General features: G+C 36.1%; 1 protein-coding gene across 2 annotated transcripts in view; it reads right to left on the minus strand.

Moving 5' to 3' along the window:
• Nucleotides 1–19,451, minus strand: part of LOC135694021 (uncharacterized) — a 36,802-nt gene extending 17,351 nt beyond the window's left edge. Inside the window, exons 1-17 of one of the 2 annotated variants that reach the window (XM_065212652.2) lie at nt 19,129–19,451; nt 18,624–18,675; nt 17,993–18,029; nt 17,784–17,861; nt 16,680–16,745; nt 16,208–16,280; nt 12,784–12,873; nt 12,364–12,430; nt 11,938–12,088; nt 11,463–11,508; nt 5,722–5,837; nt 5,023–5,102; nt 4,737–4,771; nt 4,525–4,595; nt 4,072–4,192; nt 3,704–3,772; nt 2,665–2,729 (exon numbers count right to left, since the gene is read on the minus strand). In XM_065212652.2, coding sequence (XP_065068724.2) covers nt 2,665–2,729; nt 3,704–3,772; nt 4,072–4,192; nt 4,525–4,595; nt 4,737–4,771; nt 5,023–5,102; nt 5,722–5,837; nt 11,463–11,508; nt 11,938–12,088; nt 12,364–12,430; nt 12,784–12,873; nt 16,208–16,280; nt 16,680–16,745; nt 17,784–17,861; nt 17,993–18,029; nt 18,624–18,675; nt 19,129–19,140 — 1,229 coding nt within the window. In that variant the 5' untranslated portion in view covers nt 19,141–19,451. Of the gene's footprint in view, nt 1–2,664; nt 2,730–3,703; nt 3,773–4,071; nt 4,193–4,524; nt 4,596–4,736; nt 4,772–5,022; nt 5,103–5,721; nt 5,838–11,462; nt 11,512–11,937; nt 12,089–12,363; nt 12,431–12,783; nt 12,874–16,207; nt 16,281–16,679; nt 16,746–17,783; nt 17,862–17,992; nt 18,030–18,623; nt 18,676–19,128 lie in introns of both variants that reach the window. The other variant, XM_065212651.2, reaches the window with a different exon arrangement.
• Nucleotides 19,452–23,060: the final 3,609 nt, after the last annotated feature.

Here is a 23,060-nt window from a genome sequence, read left to right on the forward strand (position 1 = left end):
TTGCGAACATATAAGGCGTGAGTTTATGTGCAGCTAACTGATTGTGATTGATGTATTCTAAAAAAAACATCCACCATTTTAATCTCTTTCTTATCAAATGGGAGAAGCGTATCCCTCTACAGGGAACTGCTGTATTGAAAAAGAAGAATCGAGTCTCGTCTCGGAAACCATAAAAATATTCGAGAGTTAAGGTCGCTGAGGGCTTCAAGTTTATTTACAAGTGAGGTTATGGGTGCAGAACATAACCTTTGATATGGCAATTCCAGTTCCTGACATGAAATAGTTTCAACGTTGGTATGGCATCGATATCCTTATCAAATCTTTCTCGTGAAAGGTGTTTGTTCACTACCACTCTCTCCTTTTCAGTGATCGCAGGAGAACTGGGAAGCAACTTGCACCTGCACATAATTGTGTTTTCCAACTTTTAGAAAAATTAAATATTTGTGAGGAAGGATCTTTCCTTTATATTAAGGTTTCCTTGTCATAAATTGCTTTACTGAATCATTTCTTGGCGATACCCAGTTTTTAACATTTATATCAAAATAAGGTCTGATCAACATTAATATCTCAAAACAACAGCAATAATAACTTGAAATACAATAGGGAGTTCATCTAAAAACCGCACATAATTGCTCCCACGCAGCTCCCCAAATCCCTGGTCTAACATTTACTACTGTCAATACTCGAGAAAATTGTATCCAAATGCAAATGTTTGTTATATTTTTATTGAATTCGTTAAATGTTATTTATTTTATAACAAGCAAGACGAGGGTGCAGAACACAACCAAAGGTATGCTTTCACTTGCCTTGAGACAATAAGAGGAACAGCAAGTTCCGTACATGTCTTGAATGGTATTCCAAAAGGTATAGGGGAACCGCCACAAAAGCGAGAAAGTAATAGGAAAAACAGCATTTTTGGATTTTATCAGTAACTTTTGCCACTCTAATAATCAGGCCGCGGGGAGTTCTTTCAGGTCCTGGGGCGAAATCGAAAAATGCAGCCTTCTAAGAGCAGAGCGAGAAGACAATTTTCGCGAGCATGCTTTAGAAAGATAAGCTTGAAATGCATTCTGGTATAACTTTTGCAGTTATTTCTTGGAATCGTTTTAAACATTTTACTTTCTTGGACATACTTTTGCAACGTTTGACTAATTCTATTCTTAAAATGGATTTCATTATGCTATGAATATAGGGGGTTAGTTCTTTCTGTATAGTCCCTTCCGTATATCCTGCATTCGAAAAATATCTCAAACACTCATAACTGTAAGTAGTAATTTGTCACTGTTTGCAAGGGAAGCTGATTCCCTTGAGCCCTCCTAGTACAATATCACTGTGCTAATCAGAGTTTTGATATTTTTCGGTGTAACGAAGTAATTTTTTGCGAACATTTTATTTCCTACAGAACTGCCCAACTTCTGGAAAAGAGTATAAAACAGTGAAATTATTCAATTGTGGTTCAAAATTTCCCGTGAAAACTGTGAATCTCTCGTGACCAATGGTTGCACGGTCATGAGGAAAATAGCGACCTGAATTTGGCAGAGCTAGATGGGCCTGGGCATATATAATTTCTAGCTAAAAATTCTTGATCATCTGAGGTTTTCTGCTCTGGAGAGAGTCCAAGTTTTAGCATGTTTCTTTTTCACAGCAAATTCACAAATCTCGCTCTCTTATCCGTTTCATTAAAGAGCATATGTTCCATTAAGCGCTGGCTAATAAAAAAGCATTTTTAGTGGAATTCCATTGTTACGTGACTTTTCATTTCTTTTTCTTGAAATGCCGTAAAAATTCACCCCGATTTCTTGCTTTGTACTAAACAAAAAAGATAATTGTGTTGCATTAGCCAATCATGTTCACGACACATGCCCTTTAAAAAGTAGAACCAAAGAAGTAATGGGTGAAAGGAAATGAAAAAATGAAATAAGATATGACATAAGGGAGAAAATGAGAAACCCCATAATCCTCTGCAATGAGTTTTAGCTTTTTAGGATAAAAGCCTCAAGTATCTGGAAACAATGTGGAGAATCTTAAGAAAAGAGAATAATTGTGACATGGATTTTCAAAAAGAAGAATGATGAATCCCCACTAAGATTACTAATACTGCAATAAAGGGTGGCAATAATGCAAAAAAATAAAATGTTGCCAGATTGCTGAAATTACGCAGCTAGCTGATATTGCAAAAGTTGCCAATACTGCAGTAAAGTTGCCAATACTGCAGATAGAATTGCAAAGACTTAAAATATTACAATGATTGCATAGAGTGTTGATATTGCAAAGATTTCTAATAGAAAAGAAGGGGAATTCTTCTTCTTTCTTAACCGTTTCTTCGTAATAGATGTTATGGCCGCAGGGTTGTTATATATTTCTATGCTCCCTGCTGGTATCGTTTTGTAATTAATTGTTTGTTATAAAAGTTTAAAGATAGCTGATATTGCAAAGATTGCCAATATCGCAGAAAAGATTTTAAAGATTGCCTATATTGGAAAAATTGTTAATATTGAACATATAAAACAGAATGTATACAGTTTCTTTCTTTCGGCACATAGCTGGCAATATTGACCTGTTTTCAAGGAGAATTTAGCCACAAACTAGAAGATTTGAAATGATGACTTTTACTGTCATTATTGATGTGGATTGACAGTAGATGACGATATGAGGGCCTCTCACCTTTTCCATAACTCAGGGCGACGACCCGAGGGTACTCCATCCAATACCAACTTCATCAACTCTTTCTGCAAGTAAAAGCAAAGACGCATTGAAATAAAACATATATCAATTGGATACGACAATATTTTAACTGGGAATCTAGCAGGATTTCAGTTAAAGAGTTGAACTCATGAATGGAAAATCTAAACTCATAAAACTTCCGAAATTAGGCGTGACGTTAATTCTGAAATCATAGTTATTAAATTTTAGCAAGGAAAATTATAGAAGATAAAATCAAAAGGTTTGCATAGGGTGGTGATGAATTCCCACTAAGAGAAGAAGTATTCGTCTGACGCAGTGTTATTATGTTGCTCACAAAACACTTTCCGTTTACCTGTTTCGTCCTTGCCAGTATCAACTTTATGAAATAAAAAGAAACTTACCTATGAACCTAAATATTAATAGAACAATACAAACAAAAGAAATCTAAGTTGATCCTGCCTAATACAATACCTGCGGTTATTTGAGCAAAATAGATCGAGTATCTGAGAAATAAGTCAACATAAAGCAAGAAAAGAGCATAAATTTTTATGGCCTTTGCTTTTCGACGTAGCAAATTGGAGCTCGATTCCGGCCGAGAGTGGTACTATAAAATTAAACTGCATCCTTAATCTATCTCTCCCGCTAGAAAATATCGTTCTCCTGCACTGCACGTGCACGATATTTATTACCATGGACCTAATCACGTTCTGTGACGTATATTTGCTACTGAGTGCAATGTTTACTAATGTGAATATCACATATCACGGATGATATTTGATGCAGATAATAACATTCAGTATCATGGCTGATACTCAGTAGCATCATCAAGGATGAACAGATAAGTTACATACCAGAAAGAATTTTCAAATCGATTCAGAAAGATCTTTATCTCGATGCAGCTGCTATTTGTTTCTGTCACTTCAAAATAACATCGGGCAGATTATTTGATGCCTTGCGAAATTCACCAAATAACATAACAGATTAAATTTCTAATTATTCTGGACAAAAAAACACTCACATTATAATCCCAGTCAGTATCACTCGCCGTTTCCATAAACTCCTTCCATTTTATTTCTAAATCCACTCCCTAAAATATTATTAAAGGTTGTTAGGAAATATAAACGTACGCAATCTGAGTAGCACATTGTCTTCGAAGAATCAAAATTTTATCTTAGAAGAGATATTAAGTTTTGAAAGGAACGCTTTAAAAGAGTCAATGTACTCATTGTTATACCTAGTGCAAGGAAAAGAGATGGTGTATAAAAGGGGTACAATAAGCCAGGAAGAAGAGGACTAAAAACAGCCTTCCTCACTGAAAGTTCAGGTTATTCTCACAATACAAAAAAATGATCAACAAATTCAAATAAGTAGCCACAATCAGAGCACCTTTGATTCCTTAGTATAGTGTTCCTTGAGTTGATCACAACAAAAATGAAAGGCCTGTACGGGACTTTCCCTTTCTCCATGAATGAATCCTAGCTTGTCCGTGTAGACTGTGGAAATCGAGCTGGGCAGAAAAATGAAGAGTAGCAATCGATAAGTAATTCTAAACAATGGCTTGTAAAAATTACTGGCCTAGAGCCTGCATTGGTAACAAAAGTCAGTTTCCAACCATAGTCAGATGAAGGTTTTTCATCCGAAATTCAGTATACACCTAGGCATTCAAAGTCACAATATAAAAAATATACTTGTGCTCGGAGGAGTAGCGAAGGAAAAAGGGTTTAATTTCATATTACAACGTTGTTCAATAAACGTGGAGCCCCTTTTTTGGGAACTATCATATCTATGAGAGGGAGAAAAAGAAATGTGTTTATTTCAATACATTATAATTGTTAATACCTCTTAAAGTCAGGTAGATCTTGACTGATAGCTCTGGCAGATTCCAACATATGTAGAACTTTGTTGCAATGCTAAAAGAGAATATTCTGTAAAAATCAAAACCTGAATTCAGATTTTATCAGCTTGGAAAAGATTAAATAGGAAAAGGCAAAATTTAACAAAATAAGGATTTTTTGCAACAAAGTAGAGAAAAATTGACTCAAAACATATACCCTGTTGTATTCGAGATTGGCGTCAGTCTCTTCCTCTGAAATATATAAACAAAATCATTAAGACTCTATCTCAAAAATAGTCTTAACAAAGTGAACAGAAAAGCAAAATAAACAAAACAGGGGTACGATATAAATTATTTTAACAACTTGATGGTTTGTACAAAAAAGAACTTCAATCATTTTATTATGTTATAGCAGCTATTTTATTATGTATTAACAATTAAATATTCAATCGGAATGCTGAAGCATCGAACTAAAATTGAAAATAAACAAAAGAAATGCATACCTTGAGTGACAATTTCTTGGGTGACAATAACAAGATCCTTTTTTAAGGCAAGATTTTCAATCTTCAATGTTTGTATAAGACTGCAATCATGATATCAATAAGTTATAGCTTATCATAATATGCTCTTACATGACTCAATGTCGATGTATAACTGTAACAATGTTTTTTGCCGATTTATGTTTATTTACAAATAAAGGCATTTTGTCACGCCAGTCAACCGTTGAGAGCTAACAATAGGCTTTGCAGCGCATTTATGATCGAGATAACATAAGGATTAGCCTTAAGACAACTGCTGATTGGGTACGTAGCAAAAGGTCACATGTCTAGTTAAACCAATCAGATCTTAAAAGGGTCAGCGAAATGCGTTGGAACAGAGTTGATTTTATAGATTGAATCTAGGCTTCTCCAATGCTTTTTATAAATGTTTATTTTTCAATCTCAATTCTTTTAACCTTACTGTATTATATTGTATTTATTATATTTATTTTTACTTAAATGGTATTTAAATGCATGATCCCCCGTAAATCAGTTTATCTCTAACTGAGGGGTTACCATGCCTAAAAAATTGAAAATGAAACGAAAAATAAAAAAATTGCTGCATTATCAAAATTTGCAATATTGTCAATCTGCAACAAAAAACTAGAAAATAATTAGATAATCAATTCATGATATAAATGCTACAAAATAAGAAAAAATTACATTTCGCTCTTTGCAGCAGTTTCTTCTAAAGCCCGAATTCTCTCTGTCAACTTTTCAACTTCGTCGCCAAGATATTCATTATTTGAGGACAAGGCTGCACATGATTTGCATTTCCACTGAAATTAGAGTCAACAGGTAAAATGACTGGCCTACAAAGAACTGCATACATTCTTATCCATCTATTTCAAACAGCCGACTGCCAAATTATTGTAGAAAGAGCGAAACACGAGATTGGTTAATAAAGAACAAAAACAGTAATTCATATCAATTTAATTTCAAAGTGTGACGCACGTAAAATAAAAAAATACGTAACAAAAGAAACGTAACAAAAAGGCAGCACTCTTCCCATCATTGAAAACGCTCCACAGCCTAATCCCAGTGTTCGTAACCGTTCCCAGTGTTCTTGTCCAGAGTGCGCTAAACAATTTTATTTTTTAGTAAATTAAGAGCTGCTGATGCTGGTTCATTTTGAGGATGAGGTTTGCATACCCATTAATAATGACCTTAGTAGTAGGCTTACTTTACAAGCTGGACCTTTCGAGTTTCATATATTTTTTAACGATTGTTTTTTAACTAAGTAAAAATAGTAAAATGGCTTTGAAAAAGCAAAAATTTTACAGCATGTGTAAAGCTTTTTTGTCTGACACTCCTCAGAGGAAAAAACGTCAGAACAAGGGTCCGAAAAAAATGGGATAAAATTTGATCCAGTTGTGGATCGAAAAAGGCCAATCAGAAAAACGCAAGCACATGACCGGTATATTTATCCAATCAATACGGTGTTCCTATAGAAAAATCATCACTGAAGTCCAATAGAGAAAACTCCTTCTGTCAACACAATAGCTGCTTTTCCTTTTGTGTGTTGATCGATTCCAAAGCTGCTAGATGAACGACCAGGCTCTGCCAATCATCTGAAACATGTCCTCATTATAGACTAAGGTACAATCTGGGTTGTCTAAAAGATGTTGTCTGATTACAGAGTCACTTGTTTTAACGCTGTTGAAAGACCTACAAGGTCGAGGAGGCTGTTCTCTTTGAGAAACAGTTTTGTTTCTTATGATGGAAGGAACATGTTTTTTATCCTATCCCCCCAAGATTTGGGTTCTGCGTCCTACGTAGCCGGAATCACAGTGGCACGAAAATTCATAAACAGAACTCTTTTGGGTGGTGGGAACGCAATCCTTTAAAATGGATAGACGATGGAAGGGCTCTCCTAGTGCTGTAAATAAAAACGAGTATTGACAGCAAAGAAACATTGTGTGATGTCTGATGATTTGTGATTATTTAATCTGACTTTCGAACTGCGAGGAGATGTTACCAATCCACTGATATACTGCCGAAAAAACTTGCGATCTTTTCCCTAGTGTAAGAAAAAATAGCATCTTCAGGATAGCCGTTGTCCAGAAAAATCGTTTTTCCAGTTTTCCGTGGTGTTGGGATTTCGAGTTGATCATAAATGCCCTGGGTACTAAAGATTTGATGACGTTGACTTTGCGTTATTTAGGGCAAAAGGTATTCCAGCGTATGTACTGACCGGTAAACGTTGGCTTGCGATATACACTAGTGAGAAATTCAGTGTCAGATTTTTCAACCCAAACGTCCAGAAATGGCAAGGAATTGTTTTCTTCCATTTAAACCCAAACTTGAGGGCTGGGTGTAGGCTAGTAAGGCATTTTAGAAAAATGTCGTCCACATATTGTATTAAAGCCTGGTCTCCATATAGCTTTTATGACACGTCACCGATGCATCACCGATGATTCTCTTCAGCCTTAAGAAACATCTCAGAAAGAATTAAGAAAAATCTCGGAATGGATGCGGATAAACAAACTAAGTGCAAACCCGAAAAAACTGAATACATGATTATTGGCCATCCACGGAGGACAAATGAAGTTAAAATTTTAAAACCACTGCAACTTAATGATTCAGGCACGATATTTCCACCAATATCAGAGAGCTCTCTACACTTAGTAAATCCAAAAAGCAGTTGAAAAGTTATTATACGAGCTGAACATAACATAAAACATGACTCCCTGGAAGAGCAGCTGCTATAAGATAGATTACTGTACATAACTGGGCTTTAACTGTATATAGATTATATTTATGTAACCATGGAATTTATTTTCTTATTTGGAATTTAGTTGTAAGCTGAAGGGATCTTGTGTATAAAGAATTAAAAGAAATGAGCCTGGTTTCCATATAACTCTAACCTGGTCGACGCATCGGTAACACTCTTAATCCAGGCTTTCTAGGGAACCTTTTGACAACAGACCGTGCCTAAAGAGTGGGCATGGTGTTCACATAAAATCGCCGATAAATTAAAAAAGTAACTCAAAGAGCGAAAAATATTCGTTCTTCGCATCCCTCTATATGATCTCCTGATATTCGCTATCCTGCGGTGGAGCGCTTTCATTTACGGAGCAGTGGTTCACTTTTGATTATGATTATGGCCAAGGTCAAACTCTCAGAAATTCGCCTGACTAATGTCAAAATTTTCACTAAATGAAGCTAGGTGATTGGTCAGAAGTTCCACATGGACTTATTGTTTCTGACATTTTGTGTTTTGGTCAGGCTATTTCGGAATTGCCTTACTAATTGTTAAGGAAACAATAAAGTTCGAGGATAATCATTTTTGTCACTGTCTTGAGAACAATCAGGCGCCTTATTTCATTGGCTAGGGATATATGTTTTGTGTTGTGCAGAAATAATACCTAGAGGAAAACATGAATTTGGTCAGGCTCATTCGAAATGTGTAAGAAGGAAGAAACGCAGGATAGGCTGTCCGCCAGATTCTGTGAATCTTGCGATGAGTGTTGTTATGAAAGATATACAGGAACAAAGCAATACTAGGACATAAAACAACGACTGGACTGCAACTCCACCAACATCATATACGCATTACAATGCAAACGCTGTCTACATAACGGAAACAAAAACTGCCAATACATCGGACAAACTAGCTTCCCTCCCCCACTTCCATCATCCCATTTTTTCTCCACTGCGCTGCATTCACACAATTCAACATCCACCAATCCGGCATCACCATCTCACATTTCAAATTCATTCATTTGGGCGTGTTCAAAAGGGCGTGGCATATTCGTATCTGAGCCTGACCGTCCCAACAGACCTGGCTTCGCCATTGCTTGTGGGAGTATTTTCATAAAACTTTCTCTCGTCGGCGAGGCATGAAAGATGTCTGGAAACCAGACTTAAAACACCTTGTTTTTTGTTGTAGTCGAACAACTGCTTTTCATGAAAGCCAACAAAGATATTGACCAAGGCAGGTCCCAAAGTGCTACCAATAGCGACACCATCCTTTTGTTGCTACATTTCATTGTTCAAACTGAATTCAACTGAGGGTGTCGCAGTTTCCATCAGTTTAATGAAAATAAGAAAGCAACTCAAATTGATTGCATTTTAAGGTGTGAAAATACTTAAAAAATACGCAACAAAAGAAGCCTAACAGAAAGACCGCGTTTCTAACTTTGACACTCTTCAGAATGCGGTAAACAATTCTATTTCCAGTATTTTCATGATAAAAGTTTTATACCGCAAAAGAGGCTTTGTGAACAGCACGAGGAAGCTGTTTAGATGTTTATTGATATGTGTTGATATTGTATACAACACATAAAAAATTTAATGAAAGTGTGGGGGAGAATTTAGGAATACTTAACAAAAGAATCAAATACAGGTTTAAAAGAACGATACTCTAGCTCAGTGGAAGGAATATATTGGAGAGTTATTTCACGATGTGAAAAGCCATACCAAAGATTAAAGATCCAATTGAGGGACCCAAGAATCTAAAATCAGAAGTTCATGCTGCGATTAAACAGATGAAAAAGAACAAAGCGGCAGGGCCAGATGGAGTAGTTGTCGAAATGGTAAATGCATGAGAAGAGTACGGAATAGAAATATCGACGAATGTAGTCAATAAAATGTATGATGATTGAAAATTTCCCGATGACTTAAGAAAATCTGTTTCATAGCTCTTCCGAAAAAGTCAGGTGCGGTGGAATGTGAACAATACCGTACCATTAGTCTCATGAGTCACATCACAAAGATCATTTTGAGAATCCTCCTCATGAGAGCTAGAAACAGAATCTCACCAAAGATTGGAATATAGAGCAGTTCGGTTTTGGGAAAGACTAGGGAACTAGGAATGTGTTTTTTGTGCTGAGGATTATAACAGAAAGAGCTTTGGAAATGCAAAGAGATGTGTTCATCTGTTTCATTGACTACAGCAAGGCGTTTGATAAAGTTCGTCATGGTGACATGTTTGAGGAACTCCAAAAGTTGGATATGCATGGAAAAGATCTTCAATTGCTGCAGAATCTCTACTGGAATCAATCTGCTTGCATTAGAGTCGATGGTGAATGTAGTAACTACACAGATATTGCGACAGGAGTTAGACAAGGATATGTGATGTCGCCAAATCTTTTCAACTTTTACGCTGAAAAGATCTTGAGATAGATAAATAACGAGAAGGGTCTGAGGGTAGGTGGAAGCAATATCACTAACATAAGGTATACAGATGACACAGTTTTGTTAGCCGAATCTGCCAGTGATCTACAAAAGCTTCTTGATGTTGTCGTAAAAAAGAGTGAGAATAAAGGTTTGACTAAAAACTGTAAAAAAACAGAATGTTTAGTCGTTTCAAAGAGAAGGGAACGTCCCGTGTTCACGCTGAGAGTAATGAACCAGAAAATTAAACAAGTCTCGTCTTTTAGCTATCTAGGCAGTGTAATAACCGAAGATGCTAGATGGGTACAGAGATCAAACGAAGGGTAGCTTTAGTAAAATTTGCTTTTCAAAAATTTCATAACATTTTGAGACACTGCAAGGTGAGTATGTCAACGAGATTTCGTGTGCTAAACTGTTATGTCTATCCTGTCCTGTGCTATGGGACTGAGACTTGGACATTAACAGCAGATTTGAAGCCTCGAAAGCTATGAGATGTGGTTCTTAAGGAAGATGATGAGAATACCTTGGACAGACAAGGTGAGCAACGAAGAAGTTCTTGCAAGAGCCGGTGTAAATAGAAGGCTTATTAACGACATCAGAATGAGACAGATGCGTGTCTTGGGGCATGTGCTTCGGAAAGAGGGACTTGAGCTAACTGGAAAGATAGAGGGGAAGAGAAGCAGAGGAAGGCAGAGAATACTGTGGATGAATAGCCTAGCTGGATGGATCCATACAAATGGTATAACAATCAAGGAGACGGATTTAATACACATGACTAAGAACAGAGAACTGTGGCAAAGCATGATCGCAAAAGTCTCATGACATGGCACCAAAGAGAGAGAGAAAGAGAGAGAGAAAGAGAGAGAGAGAAAGAGAGAGAGAGAAAGAGAGAAAGAGAGAAAGAGAGAAAGAGAGAGAGAACAAAAGAATCACAACATAAAAGTCAGCATTTTTGCTGTGAAACGAAAGAAAGTTCGTTCAAACCAAAGTCAATATAGAAGGGAGGACCACGTGACTTGTGAAATTGTGAACAAAAAGTTAAGACAATAGGTTTCCAGACCATTCTATTGACTTTGTTCAAAGAAACCAAGACATACAGTTATCATACCAAAAATTATTTACCATGCAAGCGGATCGCTTAAAATGAGCATCGGCAAGCTTGTCTGAATTATTGGGAATGACAGTCAAGCCCTCTCGTGTAGGGACCCTATTTTCATTCAGAACTAAAAGAAAATTAATTACAGGCTAAGTACAAAAAAAGCTTTTAATCAAAGTCTACTGCTTACCTTTTTGGTTGAAGCACTTGAGTCACGAGCTGACGGAACGGAAAAGCTGCTGAATAAAGCACCGTGATTAGCAACAGTTTTAGCAAAAATCAAAAGCACATGTGAATAATACCTGATCAAGTTCGAGCATTAGAATTGAAAATCACAAATTCTGAGTTTCTTGGTATAACCTATATTCTTAAACTAGCAATACAATACTATATTCTGAAAAAAATAATGTCACAGATAGTCATCTCTAGTAAGTACATCTATCGTAAGGTATTTGCAACAAAGTAATACGATTCTTGTAATTTATGTAATCACAAGGGTTGAATGCAAACGGCAACAACACAAGCAAGCGTGCACGAGTGCTGCTATCATCAGCAACTACTTTTTGGAAGGTATCATAAAAACACGATTTGAGAATAATCAGAATTATCTTCCTTTAATAGTCGGAGCACGTTGAAAAGAGTATATATATGAAAATTTGACATACTTTGAGGGAAAGTCTCCTGATGACTGTGAATTCGGAATTTTATTTTCATTTGCAGAAATGTCGACATCTTCCTTATCTCTCACGTTGGAAGAGCTGTTACTGGACCATCGAAAACTCCAGGGTAGAAAGACACGACGCTTTCGGCGATGACCTGAATCAAAACATCAATCTCAGCATTTCACTTCCTAACGAATATTGCATCTTTATCAAAGTCACAATCTCTGTAAGCTGACATCACTTAACAATTGATTTTTCATTTAAATCCAACTAATCAGAATATCACTGATAATATTCATGCAATAAATATGTGAGAATTATAAACTGCACACTTTCTAGATAGCCGAATAAATCGAAAAAGAGCACAAGCAGTATTGCATAAAAATCAAGAAATACAATTAGATAAATAATTAACGGATATACACTTACGGCGTCTTGGAGACTCGTTCAAGTCACTCAAAGACATGCTTAACTGCACAGGTTTTTGGAAAAGGGCCTACGGCGATATGATAAATCTCAATAAATGAATATAAACAACTGAATTACAGCACAAAGGTGAAACATTAAAAATTTTTATAAAAAAAGGGAACGTGAATGGTTAACTCATAGCACACTATAGATGCATCAAATATTTGGCAAGCTTCTTTGATGAAGATACAGATAAAGCCTTTAACAAGGATCAACAGAACTCAACAAATGAAAACTCATAGAATTACCCCTATTCTCTTTCAGCAGTTTTGACAACTGCAAAATCAACGGAAAAACATATAACAATTTTGTAGTGAATAAATTCTAGTCCTTTACCATGAATAAAAACGTGATTACTTTTCAGTTAAAAGTGATACGAACCTCGTCATCATCGATTGTATTGAAATCCAACGATTTTGTGCGTTTTTCTAGTAACGTCGTTTGTATATCTTTATCTGGATAGACCTTTTCCTAAAAAGGTTTTTAGCAAGGAATGCAAGGAATGCTAGAACAGGCTTAATAAGTGAAGTATGCGTACAAAAGAAGCATTTATATTTGATACTGGCAAATAAAATAATAAACGATTTTCCTGGACTGCTGAGAGCTACGTTATTGTAAAAGAGTATAAACGTCACTCAGCACAGACTACTGTGAGAAGAATTAGGATAAACACTAAAAAACAGCTGATCGTCAACAATGGGAGTGTTGCCACAGCGAATGAATCCAGTCAGCCTGTTTGCGAATTCATTCATACAAGACTAAATAGTTATCTATTATTCGATCTAATGTAGGGCAAAATTTTATTGAGCAACTGTTTTGATAAGACACGCGACAGGGACCTATGAAGAAAAATTCGAAAACTCTAACCCATCAAGGGTTTCTGTTTCTTTCATAACACTGTTGAAAGTTAAAAATTAATTTTGAAACGAGGCTTGCGGTATCATAGCTGTGTCATCAAAAGGATATGTGTTAATTGAGATGAGAAATTTATCTCAAAATCTTCTGGCGATTGTTTTAAGTTGGTCTAGTGGAGGCCCTTATTAGAAGCTGTGCTTGTATCTTATTTTTTATAGTTGAAATAAATGGAGAAAAAGAAAATAACATAATATAACAGAAGCAATTGATCTGGCATCGTTCTGGTTTGACGATGGCGGGTTGTCTCCTATGTAAATTTTGTAACAAAGGACCAAGTCAGGGCCGTAAATCCCGGGGGGGGGGGAAGGGGGGACTAGACCCCCCAAAAATCTTTAGCAAAACGACTTTTTTGAGAAATTATTGTCATTTTCTTTAAAAGAAAGGAATCCCTGATAACTGGGTTAGAACTAAACTAAGTTTTTACGTGTTCTTGCAACAAACCTCAGCCACTCTATGTCATGGTGTCAAGCGCAAGTTGACTATTGTTGATGGCAGATATTTATGTTTGCAGAGTGGTATCGAGTCAGTGACGATGCCCATGTGGGGGATTAGCCCCAAATATCACCCCTTGAATAAATCTAAAAAACATGTACGAAAAGAATCGTTTACACATATTTTCACAAACCCACATTACATATATTTTCATTACACGCCTTTTTATAAAAATCCTAACTCAAAGCCTAGGTCCTAAAGTTCCGAATTTTTGAACCTCTAGTGCGGTACCATTAGTCAAATTGCGGTACCAAGACCTCCATAATAGCTCCTTAATTTTAATGCACATTTAGTGGCATGATAATAGCATAGACATAACAAATTAAATTCTGAGTTTTGCTTTCAACTGTAGCTAGGAACAAAGCCAAAAGACAAAAAGGGAAAGAAGTAAAATTAATTTGCGTGAGAGAAGCAATGACTACACTTTTTATTATTAGAATGCAATAATTTTTGCTCAGCCTCTATTTTTTTAAGAAAAGTTTCGTTTTGAGCCCTAATATGTTCTTAGATACATCCTTATTTTTTTTAATCCGATATGATTTCAGGAAAAAATCGCTTGCTCTCGAATAGAAAACACCTTCTCTTTCTTTCCCCGACGTCTATCACTAGAGTTTAAGCATGACTCTTCCCCTTCCCAATTTCACCCAGAACAATAATGAGTGTTCTTCTGAGAAACTTTCTCTCGCGTCGGCCCCAACCATGGTGGGTCCTCCTACATCACTAAGCGCGATTTTCAACCCCCTCAGGTTCAATTTCCTCAAGCTGTCTCTGAAAAATGTTATCAACTCAATTATAAAAAAGTCAACGTGCTAAGGAATATCTGTAAATATCTTCTATAGAGCTGAAAAACCTTACTAAATCTAATAATCTTTCTTTTTGTTTTTTAAGTCGTTTGCCGCTCAAGCTGTTTCCAGAACACATACCGTAAATTGCTTGGTGGTGCCATGACCCACTGCACACTTTATATTCATTTGCTCTGCTGACCCCCCCCCCCTCCCCCAATAGACAAGACAGATTTACGGCCCTGGACCAAGTTGCTTTATAGTAGGCCCAGTCCTGTTCAGTCCTAACTCAAAAATTAACTTCGATATATATGCCGTTTTTTGTGATAAGTAGAATTAATTTTCTGTACCCTACTGATCTTGAGCTGCTAATTCCAGAAAACTGCAACCTTACTGAACTTGCCTGCGTGCAGACTCGGAAATTTAAAAGAGAAGCGGAAGTAGAGTCTGGGCAACAGTGTCGCTTTTCTTGTTCGCTGACATCAACATTTTATTCTAAGCACTAGAACAACAAATCCATTAGCGTGCAATGTTTTTCTGTAATTTCAGTTGTTCAAAAGAACAAACAGACCTATTCTATTATCCTGATACCATTAATTTATACTTCTGCTCGAAGGCGCCACTTTGAAAACTGAAAAAGCAATTGAAATTCCCCTAACCAATCAAATTCGGTTCCTTGATTTTGAGGAACCTGTGAACAAGAAAATCAGCTCGGCTTCGCAGACTCTATTTTTTCTCCTATTTTCAATTTTGTCAACAGAGTCTGCACATTTGCTATATTGAAGCCACTAGGTCCTTTGTACTTATTTGTTCAATCTGCATAAAGAGCACCTAACAAATTACCTTCTACTGTAAATATAAAAGATGTATGCACGCTGTTTTCCAAGAACTGTGTACTTCATAAGTATTTATAAAATAACTCGACCCAAGCATTTCTATATTTGTTCAGTTCAGTTCAGTTCAGTTCAGTTCATTTTTAAATTCCACTATATACAAACACTCTCTAAACTAAAAACTTACAATAATAAATAACTACCTATAAATTAATAAGACAATAACACACATAAAGGGATAAAGATAAATGACACCAGAGGATTTGTATGAAGGGGAATTCTTAACGAGGGGCTAAGCTAATCGAGGAAAGAGCACCTCCTCTTTTCAGATAAATTTTAAGAAACTATGAGCAAATTTTGACCATCAATAATCTGATTCAATAGGTATGCTTCTGACGAAACATCTTGACTGACTGCTCAAGAGGAGCCCCAACAATATCGCCTGATCATACAGTTCGTGACATAAGAAACAACCTTTGATTCAATGTTTGGTGCAGTTTTTTCATGTCAATATGTAAATCCACTAACTTTTCCACCAACTCTTCATTCACCTTCTGCATATCCTGTCACTAAAAGAAACTCCTCTTCAATCATTTTTACATCCCTACATTATTGCTGTCTATATCAGTGATCTTCTACACTTGGCAATGATCAATTACATTCCCTCTGGGTCCTCCAAATCGTTCCATTCTAATCTACATCAACATTTGTTCTGAAAATTTCTCAGCAAAAGTCTGCAGTCCAGGGTCTTCATAGATAGAAATAAGTTAAATTTGAACCTACCTTTAATCCTCGCAACCAGTCCATCATTACATCATGATTGTCAGCTTTAAAATGGTGCTCTTTTCCGGATATGCTGTGATAAAATTCAAAGAAAATGTCACTGTTTGTACTGAAAATATTCCATTAATTTTAAACAAAATGATGGGTACAGAGGCCACGCACTGACCAGGTTTATCAGAAGGCTGAAATCAAAGCTTCTAACAGGGTTATTGATTCCCTGCAAATTGACTTGGAAATTTTCACCAATTGCATATTTCACTTGCTTGTTCACTATCGAGCATAAAAGTAGATAATGTCTACAAAAGTATAACTTTGTTTGAAGATATAACAACAAAATAATACTTTAAGTGGGCAACAATAAAGGTTCAAGTGTTACTTTCGATACTTTTAAGGAAGAATATCTTTCATGCTATATAGAATGATGGCAATTACTTTAGAAGCTGCATTTCCAGCTATAATCACAATCACTTACTTTATGACAAAGTTGAATAATTCTGCATTTTCATAATAAAAGTGAGCACCATGCAAATCAAGAATTCTACAAAAGGAAAGCAATTTGATTCAATTGAAGCAGAAAACAAAGAATTGAAAAGGTAAGCAAACAGAAGGTGAAGCAGCGATTTTGAAATTGGAAAGCTGATGTAGTACCTTCAAAGGCAATGAAAGTAAATTTTGATAAAGGATAAAAGTTAAAGCTTGGCCAAAAGAAACAGGCAAAATATGAGACTTACAGCAAAAAGTGAAGCATTAAAAAATGTCAAGCGTTTGAATGTGGTTTATTGCTTCACTGTCAACTTCTGCTTGTTTTGGAAGAATGAGTAAATTTCAATATTATCATATCTTTTGCTATCTTTTAGCATGAACGTGTTTCATTTCAGTAACAGATCAGTATCTTAGTGCTAATTTGTGAAGGGTAAGTATTCATTTGATGCTGAATTTGGAAAAGCACAAATGATATTTCCATCACAAAGAGGAATTTCCTTTATTCTTTGTCAGATTAAATGGCTAAAGGCTAAAAATGACAGAAATAAGAATATTGCAGAATGGTACAATTCAACAGCTTAAACAATATAATTAGCCACCAGCATGATGTCTTTTTCATTCACTGTCACTATGCTAATTGCAGAGAGCAAATAGCTCTATTATCAGACTCCCTCAGCAATCATAGATAAGGCATCTAAATAAAAGGCATTGAGTCATGGTAAATAGGCTTTCTCTCTAAAGGGCACTTTGGTTTTGGGGTGATCGTTGTTGTTTCATGTAATATTGGCATCCATTGCTGACAACTTCATATTGATCAAAACTGTTTTGTTAATCAGTAGGAGGTGAGTTCATGTGATCAGTTTAAGGTCAGCCAATAGCATCACAGTTATGAAAATCATGACTTAGCAGATTTTGGCACTTTGGGTATACTCAATCCATTTTATCATGACTCACTATGTTTAACCACTAAATAATCAGAGGAAAGAAATAGATCAACAGATACAGCAACAACCATCAATATATAAGTGGTCTAAATATACGCTTTCCTGAATATCTTTCAGTGCTGGCATTTGAAATTTGAAAGAATCCTTACCCTGATGGCATCTTGACAAAGGCATCTTTTGATGATTTAAAGAGCTGGAGCTGTTTAGAACTTTCATCAAAAACACACCTGTAATGAAAATATTGAATAACTGAAGCATGGATATTTCAAAGGTGGCTTTTAGAGTAGGCAAAAGAACTGAACAATGTATATAATATTATTGAAAAGTGTATTATTGATAACATTATTGAAAGACTCACCAGTATCTTTTTCTGGAGGGGATCAGCTTTTTTATCCCTAGGCAGAAATAAGGTTAAATATCAAGCAGAACTTGAAACAAGCTGCTTGAATGAAAATCTCAACAAGCTGATGAAATAAAAAGTCAATAAACAAAAACTTTTGTAATAAACTATAACTTAAAAGGTGGATTAAGCATAAAATTTTAAGAACATTTTATTTGAATATGTTTCTTACACCTTTTTTTTAATAAGAACCAGTAAATTTAGGTTCATGGTGATTGTTCTAATTTTTCCAAAATCTGAGGCTGGGTTGTTCTTAATTTGTTCTTAAATTAATAGGGGGTAAGCAATGCGATTGCTAGATTTTTCGCTCTAGGGAGGTGTTCAGGCCTGATATGACAACAAAGTGAATGAGATGAAACGCTATTTCATAGTAGCTCACTCTCAGCTTGTTCTTAATAATTCTTAACTTTTGACCAATTTTGAGGCTTCTAATAAAATTGTTTTTATGAAAAAGAGTGGGAATTAAGATTTTTACAAAAATTCTAAGCTCCTTGTTGGCGATTTTGTGACTCCGGTTAGAATAAACCTATATTTGATACTTTTGTATACATGTCCACGCCTACGTCGAGGTATTTGTAATTTGACTCACCTTTGTAATGATGCTTCACAAGCAGGTAACCTGCTAAGTCATTCAGAATTTCCTGTGAAAATTTGGCAATTCAGTAATCAAAATTACAGACAAAAAAGAAGTTATTTGTGAATAAAATTTGATCGACAGATGTCATCGAACCGAAGGGAGCAAATGGCAATGCTCGGTTGAATTCTTTGAATTTTTTCGTGACATTTCTTGTGGAATGCGAAATATCACTAGACGCAAAAATAATTGCTCTTAATATTTGCCGTGACAGGCTTCTACCTCTGACCGGACGAAAGTGGTTCAAAATACACCTGTTTTATGTATTTTCATGATTTTTAAGATTTTAACAATACATTTAACCTTGACTGTTTTAATTAAAACTTTCGTTTAATTAAACGAAGACAAAAAACCGCATAGAAAGAACCCCTTAACATCACGCATTGGATCAGTACCGAAGAGGTTCGGGAAAATGCAACAGAAATTGCATAAACATGAAGAGTTTTACAACATTACTTACGCTAGTTCCCATCTCTTCTGATCTCTTGCACAGTTGCTAAAATTCTGCTTCCAGAAAGCGATCAGTGAGCTTTCAGGTTTTATGTCACTTAGGCCGACTAAAAAATGTCATTCTTGTTGGTAACTCTCCTGCCTGTTTACACCCTGATCCCTTTCAAAACAAAGGGAGATTCTCCATCCAGTATCCGTTATTTCGTCATTCTTCAAAATAACAACTAAGATTGATGGCAATCTTCCTGATTTTTATTACATTTTACTTCCTTGATCTACGACTTTACTACGCTGTTTATGCACTCTTCGAAGGCGAGCTTTCAACTGCTACGAAGGAGCAATCAAATTTTCAGAGGTCAAAAGTATTACACCATAATCGAAATATATCGCATAATCAAATTTTCAGATAAAATTATGTCCAATATTGTCCGAAATATACAGCTTTGTCCTGAATTAGCTTCGTATGAAAGTTTAACATTATTAGGCAACAGAAAACGCAAAGATAATACCTAGGTGTTGTGCAGCAATTGTCTCGAAATTTCACTAATGTTATGACCTTTCAATATTGGGTTATAAAAATATGAAAGCTTTTAGAAGTTCCTTCGTTTGTATCTTTTTTCATGCGGTGCGGTTCAAGAATTGTCGCAATTTGTATTATATCTATAACTGCTGGAAATTTTGCATTTCAATTCTTGCAAACATGTTGGGAGAATAAGGGAGAATATGCTTCCAGCTTTGTCATGTTTGGGTTTCACGGTTACGCGGTTTCGGCCCGTATTTCGGCTCGGTTTTCGGTTTCTGCATCAAAATCTGTACAGGTTTTGCGGTGTTGAATATTGCTTCAGTGAAAAGTTTTTGACGTTATTTGGGTCAGTTTTCCGGTCTGTATTGCAAAAATGTGCGGTTTTTGGATCATGGTCTTGACGAATTTGCATGTTTCTCGTACATAAAGAAAGGTGACGAGGATACAGTAAAAACCCGCGTAAAAGAAACTGGTTTTTTCAATTAGCCTAAACAGGTTCTTATATGAATCGTACTTGAAATTAACAGTGGCGTCGCCACGGGGTGGACTGGGGTGGACATGTCCACCCCAGTTTTCCCAGAAGTGGATTTTCAAATTTCTCGAAATCCGTTCAAAAAGCTTTGGTGGGTAGTTGGGCTGATCAGATCGATATTGATTTTTGCACTGGCAAAAAAGCCACCGTTAGTCTACCAAAGTTCTTGAAATAGGTTCTTACATTTATGTAGCAAAATGTTAATTTTCATATCATCCAATAAAATTGTACCTAAAGACAGAACAGACTTAACAAATCAAATATATACTCAAACGAACTCACTTAAAAGACAAGGCTTACTGTAAGATGGATCAATTTATTGGAATGATGGAAACAATAGACACTGTGTTGTACTTTGGCTTCAAAGAAAAATTGTTTTGCCAAGTTAATTTTATATATAAGCAGATAATGAAACTTTATTCAACAGTTCCATCTAGAAACTTTTACAGCAATTTTGCTGGTAAGAACCTAACTTTAAATTTTAGCCTGAAAAGGTCATTATGGGGAGGAGGCTTAAATTTGAAACTTTGGCCTAACAGACTCTTAAAATCAAGGTTCTTATAAGCGGGTTTTTACTGTACAATTTGAAAAAGCGAGCGACACAGACGTAAATGAAGACGAGTCTGATCAAAAAAGTCACGAAGGAGAGGATGATGGGGGATTAGAATGTCCACAAGCCAATCCAACACGGTGAATTTGGTAAATCAACAGACAATCTTTTGGTGGTACAAAACTTGAAAATGGCTTTGAAAAAAACAAACATTTAGTAAACTAAATCTTTTCGTCTGACAGTTCGTAAAACGTCAGAACATAGACCGAAAACTCGACGTTAGGAAATATATATACCCAGTTGTGGATCGAAATAGGCCAATCAGAAACACGAGCACATGACTGTTGAGGTTGAAGGTGAAAACGAACTCCTCTTATCTACACAGTAGCGGTTTTTTCGTGCTTATGTAGATAGATTCCAAAACTGCTAGGTGGAACGACGATCGGGCTTTACTAAAAATCCGAAACATGTCGCCATTATAGCTTTATGCACAATTTCAAGTTTTGTGCCACCAAAAGATTGTTTGCATATTTCAAGCAGAGGTACAAAAAAGATGAGATTGAGGATCTCAACGCATTGGTTAAGCTTAGAAGTAAGCTGAGGTCGGCCAGGTTCTCTTTATCCTTTCTCAGTTTGTGTTTGACTAATCGGGTTGCACCTAAATTTATCACCGCTCGTATTTCTAGGTCTGGTGTTAGACACAACCATTGAGCGCGCTTTTCTACAAGATGAAATTTAGAAAACTAAAACTAATATTCTGAATCTAAAACGTTTATATACACGCCAATGGTCTAAAACGCGTCCGTTTCTCACATTCTTTGATAATTTTCGACTTTGCCGCTACATTTCTGAAATTGACCAGCGAAAACAGACTACGGAAAAACATGATAGGAACATTGTGAACAATTTTTTTGCGGTACAGAATTTGAAAATGGCTTTGAAGAATACAAACATTTTACGACATACTAAAAGCTTTTTCGTCTGACACTCCTCAGAGCATAAAACGTCAGAATAAGGTTCCGAAAGAACACGATGGAAAATATATACCCAGTTGTGGGTATATATCTGCCAGTGTGATTCTGGCTACGTAGGACGCACTACCCAAAGATTGGAGGATGGAATAAAACAACATGTTCCGCTTAGTCTTAGAAACAAAACTCGTCCCCGAAGAGAACAGCCACCTCGGTCTTGCAGATTTTAAAGTACAACTAATACCTGCGATTCTGCTATCGGGCAGCATTTACTGGAAAACCCAGATTGTGCAAAAAACTATAATAGCGACATGTTTCGGATTATTGGTAAAGCCCGATCGTCGTTCCACCTAGCAGTTTTGGAATCTATCTACATACGCTACTGTGTAGACATAAGGAGTTCGTTTTCACCTTAGGACTCCATTGGTAACATTCTCAATGGGCAAGTGGCACTGATTGGTTAACCTCAACAGTGATGTGCTCGTGTTTCTGATTGGCCTATTTCGATCCACAACTGGGTATATATATTTCCTAGCGTAGAGTTTTCGATCTATGTTCTGACGTTTTAAACTCTGAAGAGTGTCAGACGAAAAGCTTTAGTTTACTAAATGTTTGCTCTTTTAAAGCCATTTTTAAATCAACCGACTTCTCTTGGGTGCACTATCCCGATATGGAATACCCTGGGTACCAAAGTCACATGAATTCGAGCGCAGAAATCTGGACGCTCCTCTGCTTGGATTTTGTGGCTTTGGTACCCAGGGTAGATATGGAAGGACAGTAAAATTCAACAACAAGTTGCTTTTACGGCAACCGCAAATCTATTTTTCGAGTTGTAGGTAATTTTAATTATATTTTTTGGGTTTAACATCCTAAACTCTACAACTTGCATGCATGAAAGAACAATCTACACATTAAACGTATTTATGATGATGTTCAAGGTGGAATTGCAGTAAAACGTAGTTGGAAATAGATTATTTTTAAGCGGTTTAAAAAAATAATGCACTTTTTTACGGTTTTTGGAAAATTTCAGGAGGTTCTACGGTTTCCGGATTCCCCAAAAACCCCCCTGTGATGCCCCGAGTTTCCCTAATCTTTCCTTAGTTGTGATCGTTGCTAGTATTAATTTTTATCGAATTATCTTGCTGCACCTTTATGGTTAGATTAAATTGCCGATGATTTATGCTGGTATCAGCCAAAACTATTCGCTCGAAAGTTTCAAGTAATTCTACAAAATTTTTATTGGAAATTTCTGTCCGAAAATTTGCGATTTTATTGGCTTGCAAATTTCTTTGAGGTAAGTAATAAAAAATGTGACACTTGTACCAATTTACGTCCAAAAAAAGGAGACGACGAAAAAACTCAGTGC

This window comes from Rhopilema esculentum, chromosome 11, assembly GCF_057945365.1.
Source record: "Rhopilema esculentum isolate cy_ngs chromosome 11, ASM5794536v1, whole genome shotgun sequence".
NCBI classification, from domain to species: Eukaryota; Metazoa; Cnidaria; class Scyphozoa; order Rhizostomeae; family Rhizostomatidae; genus Rhopilema; species Rhopilema esculentum.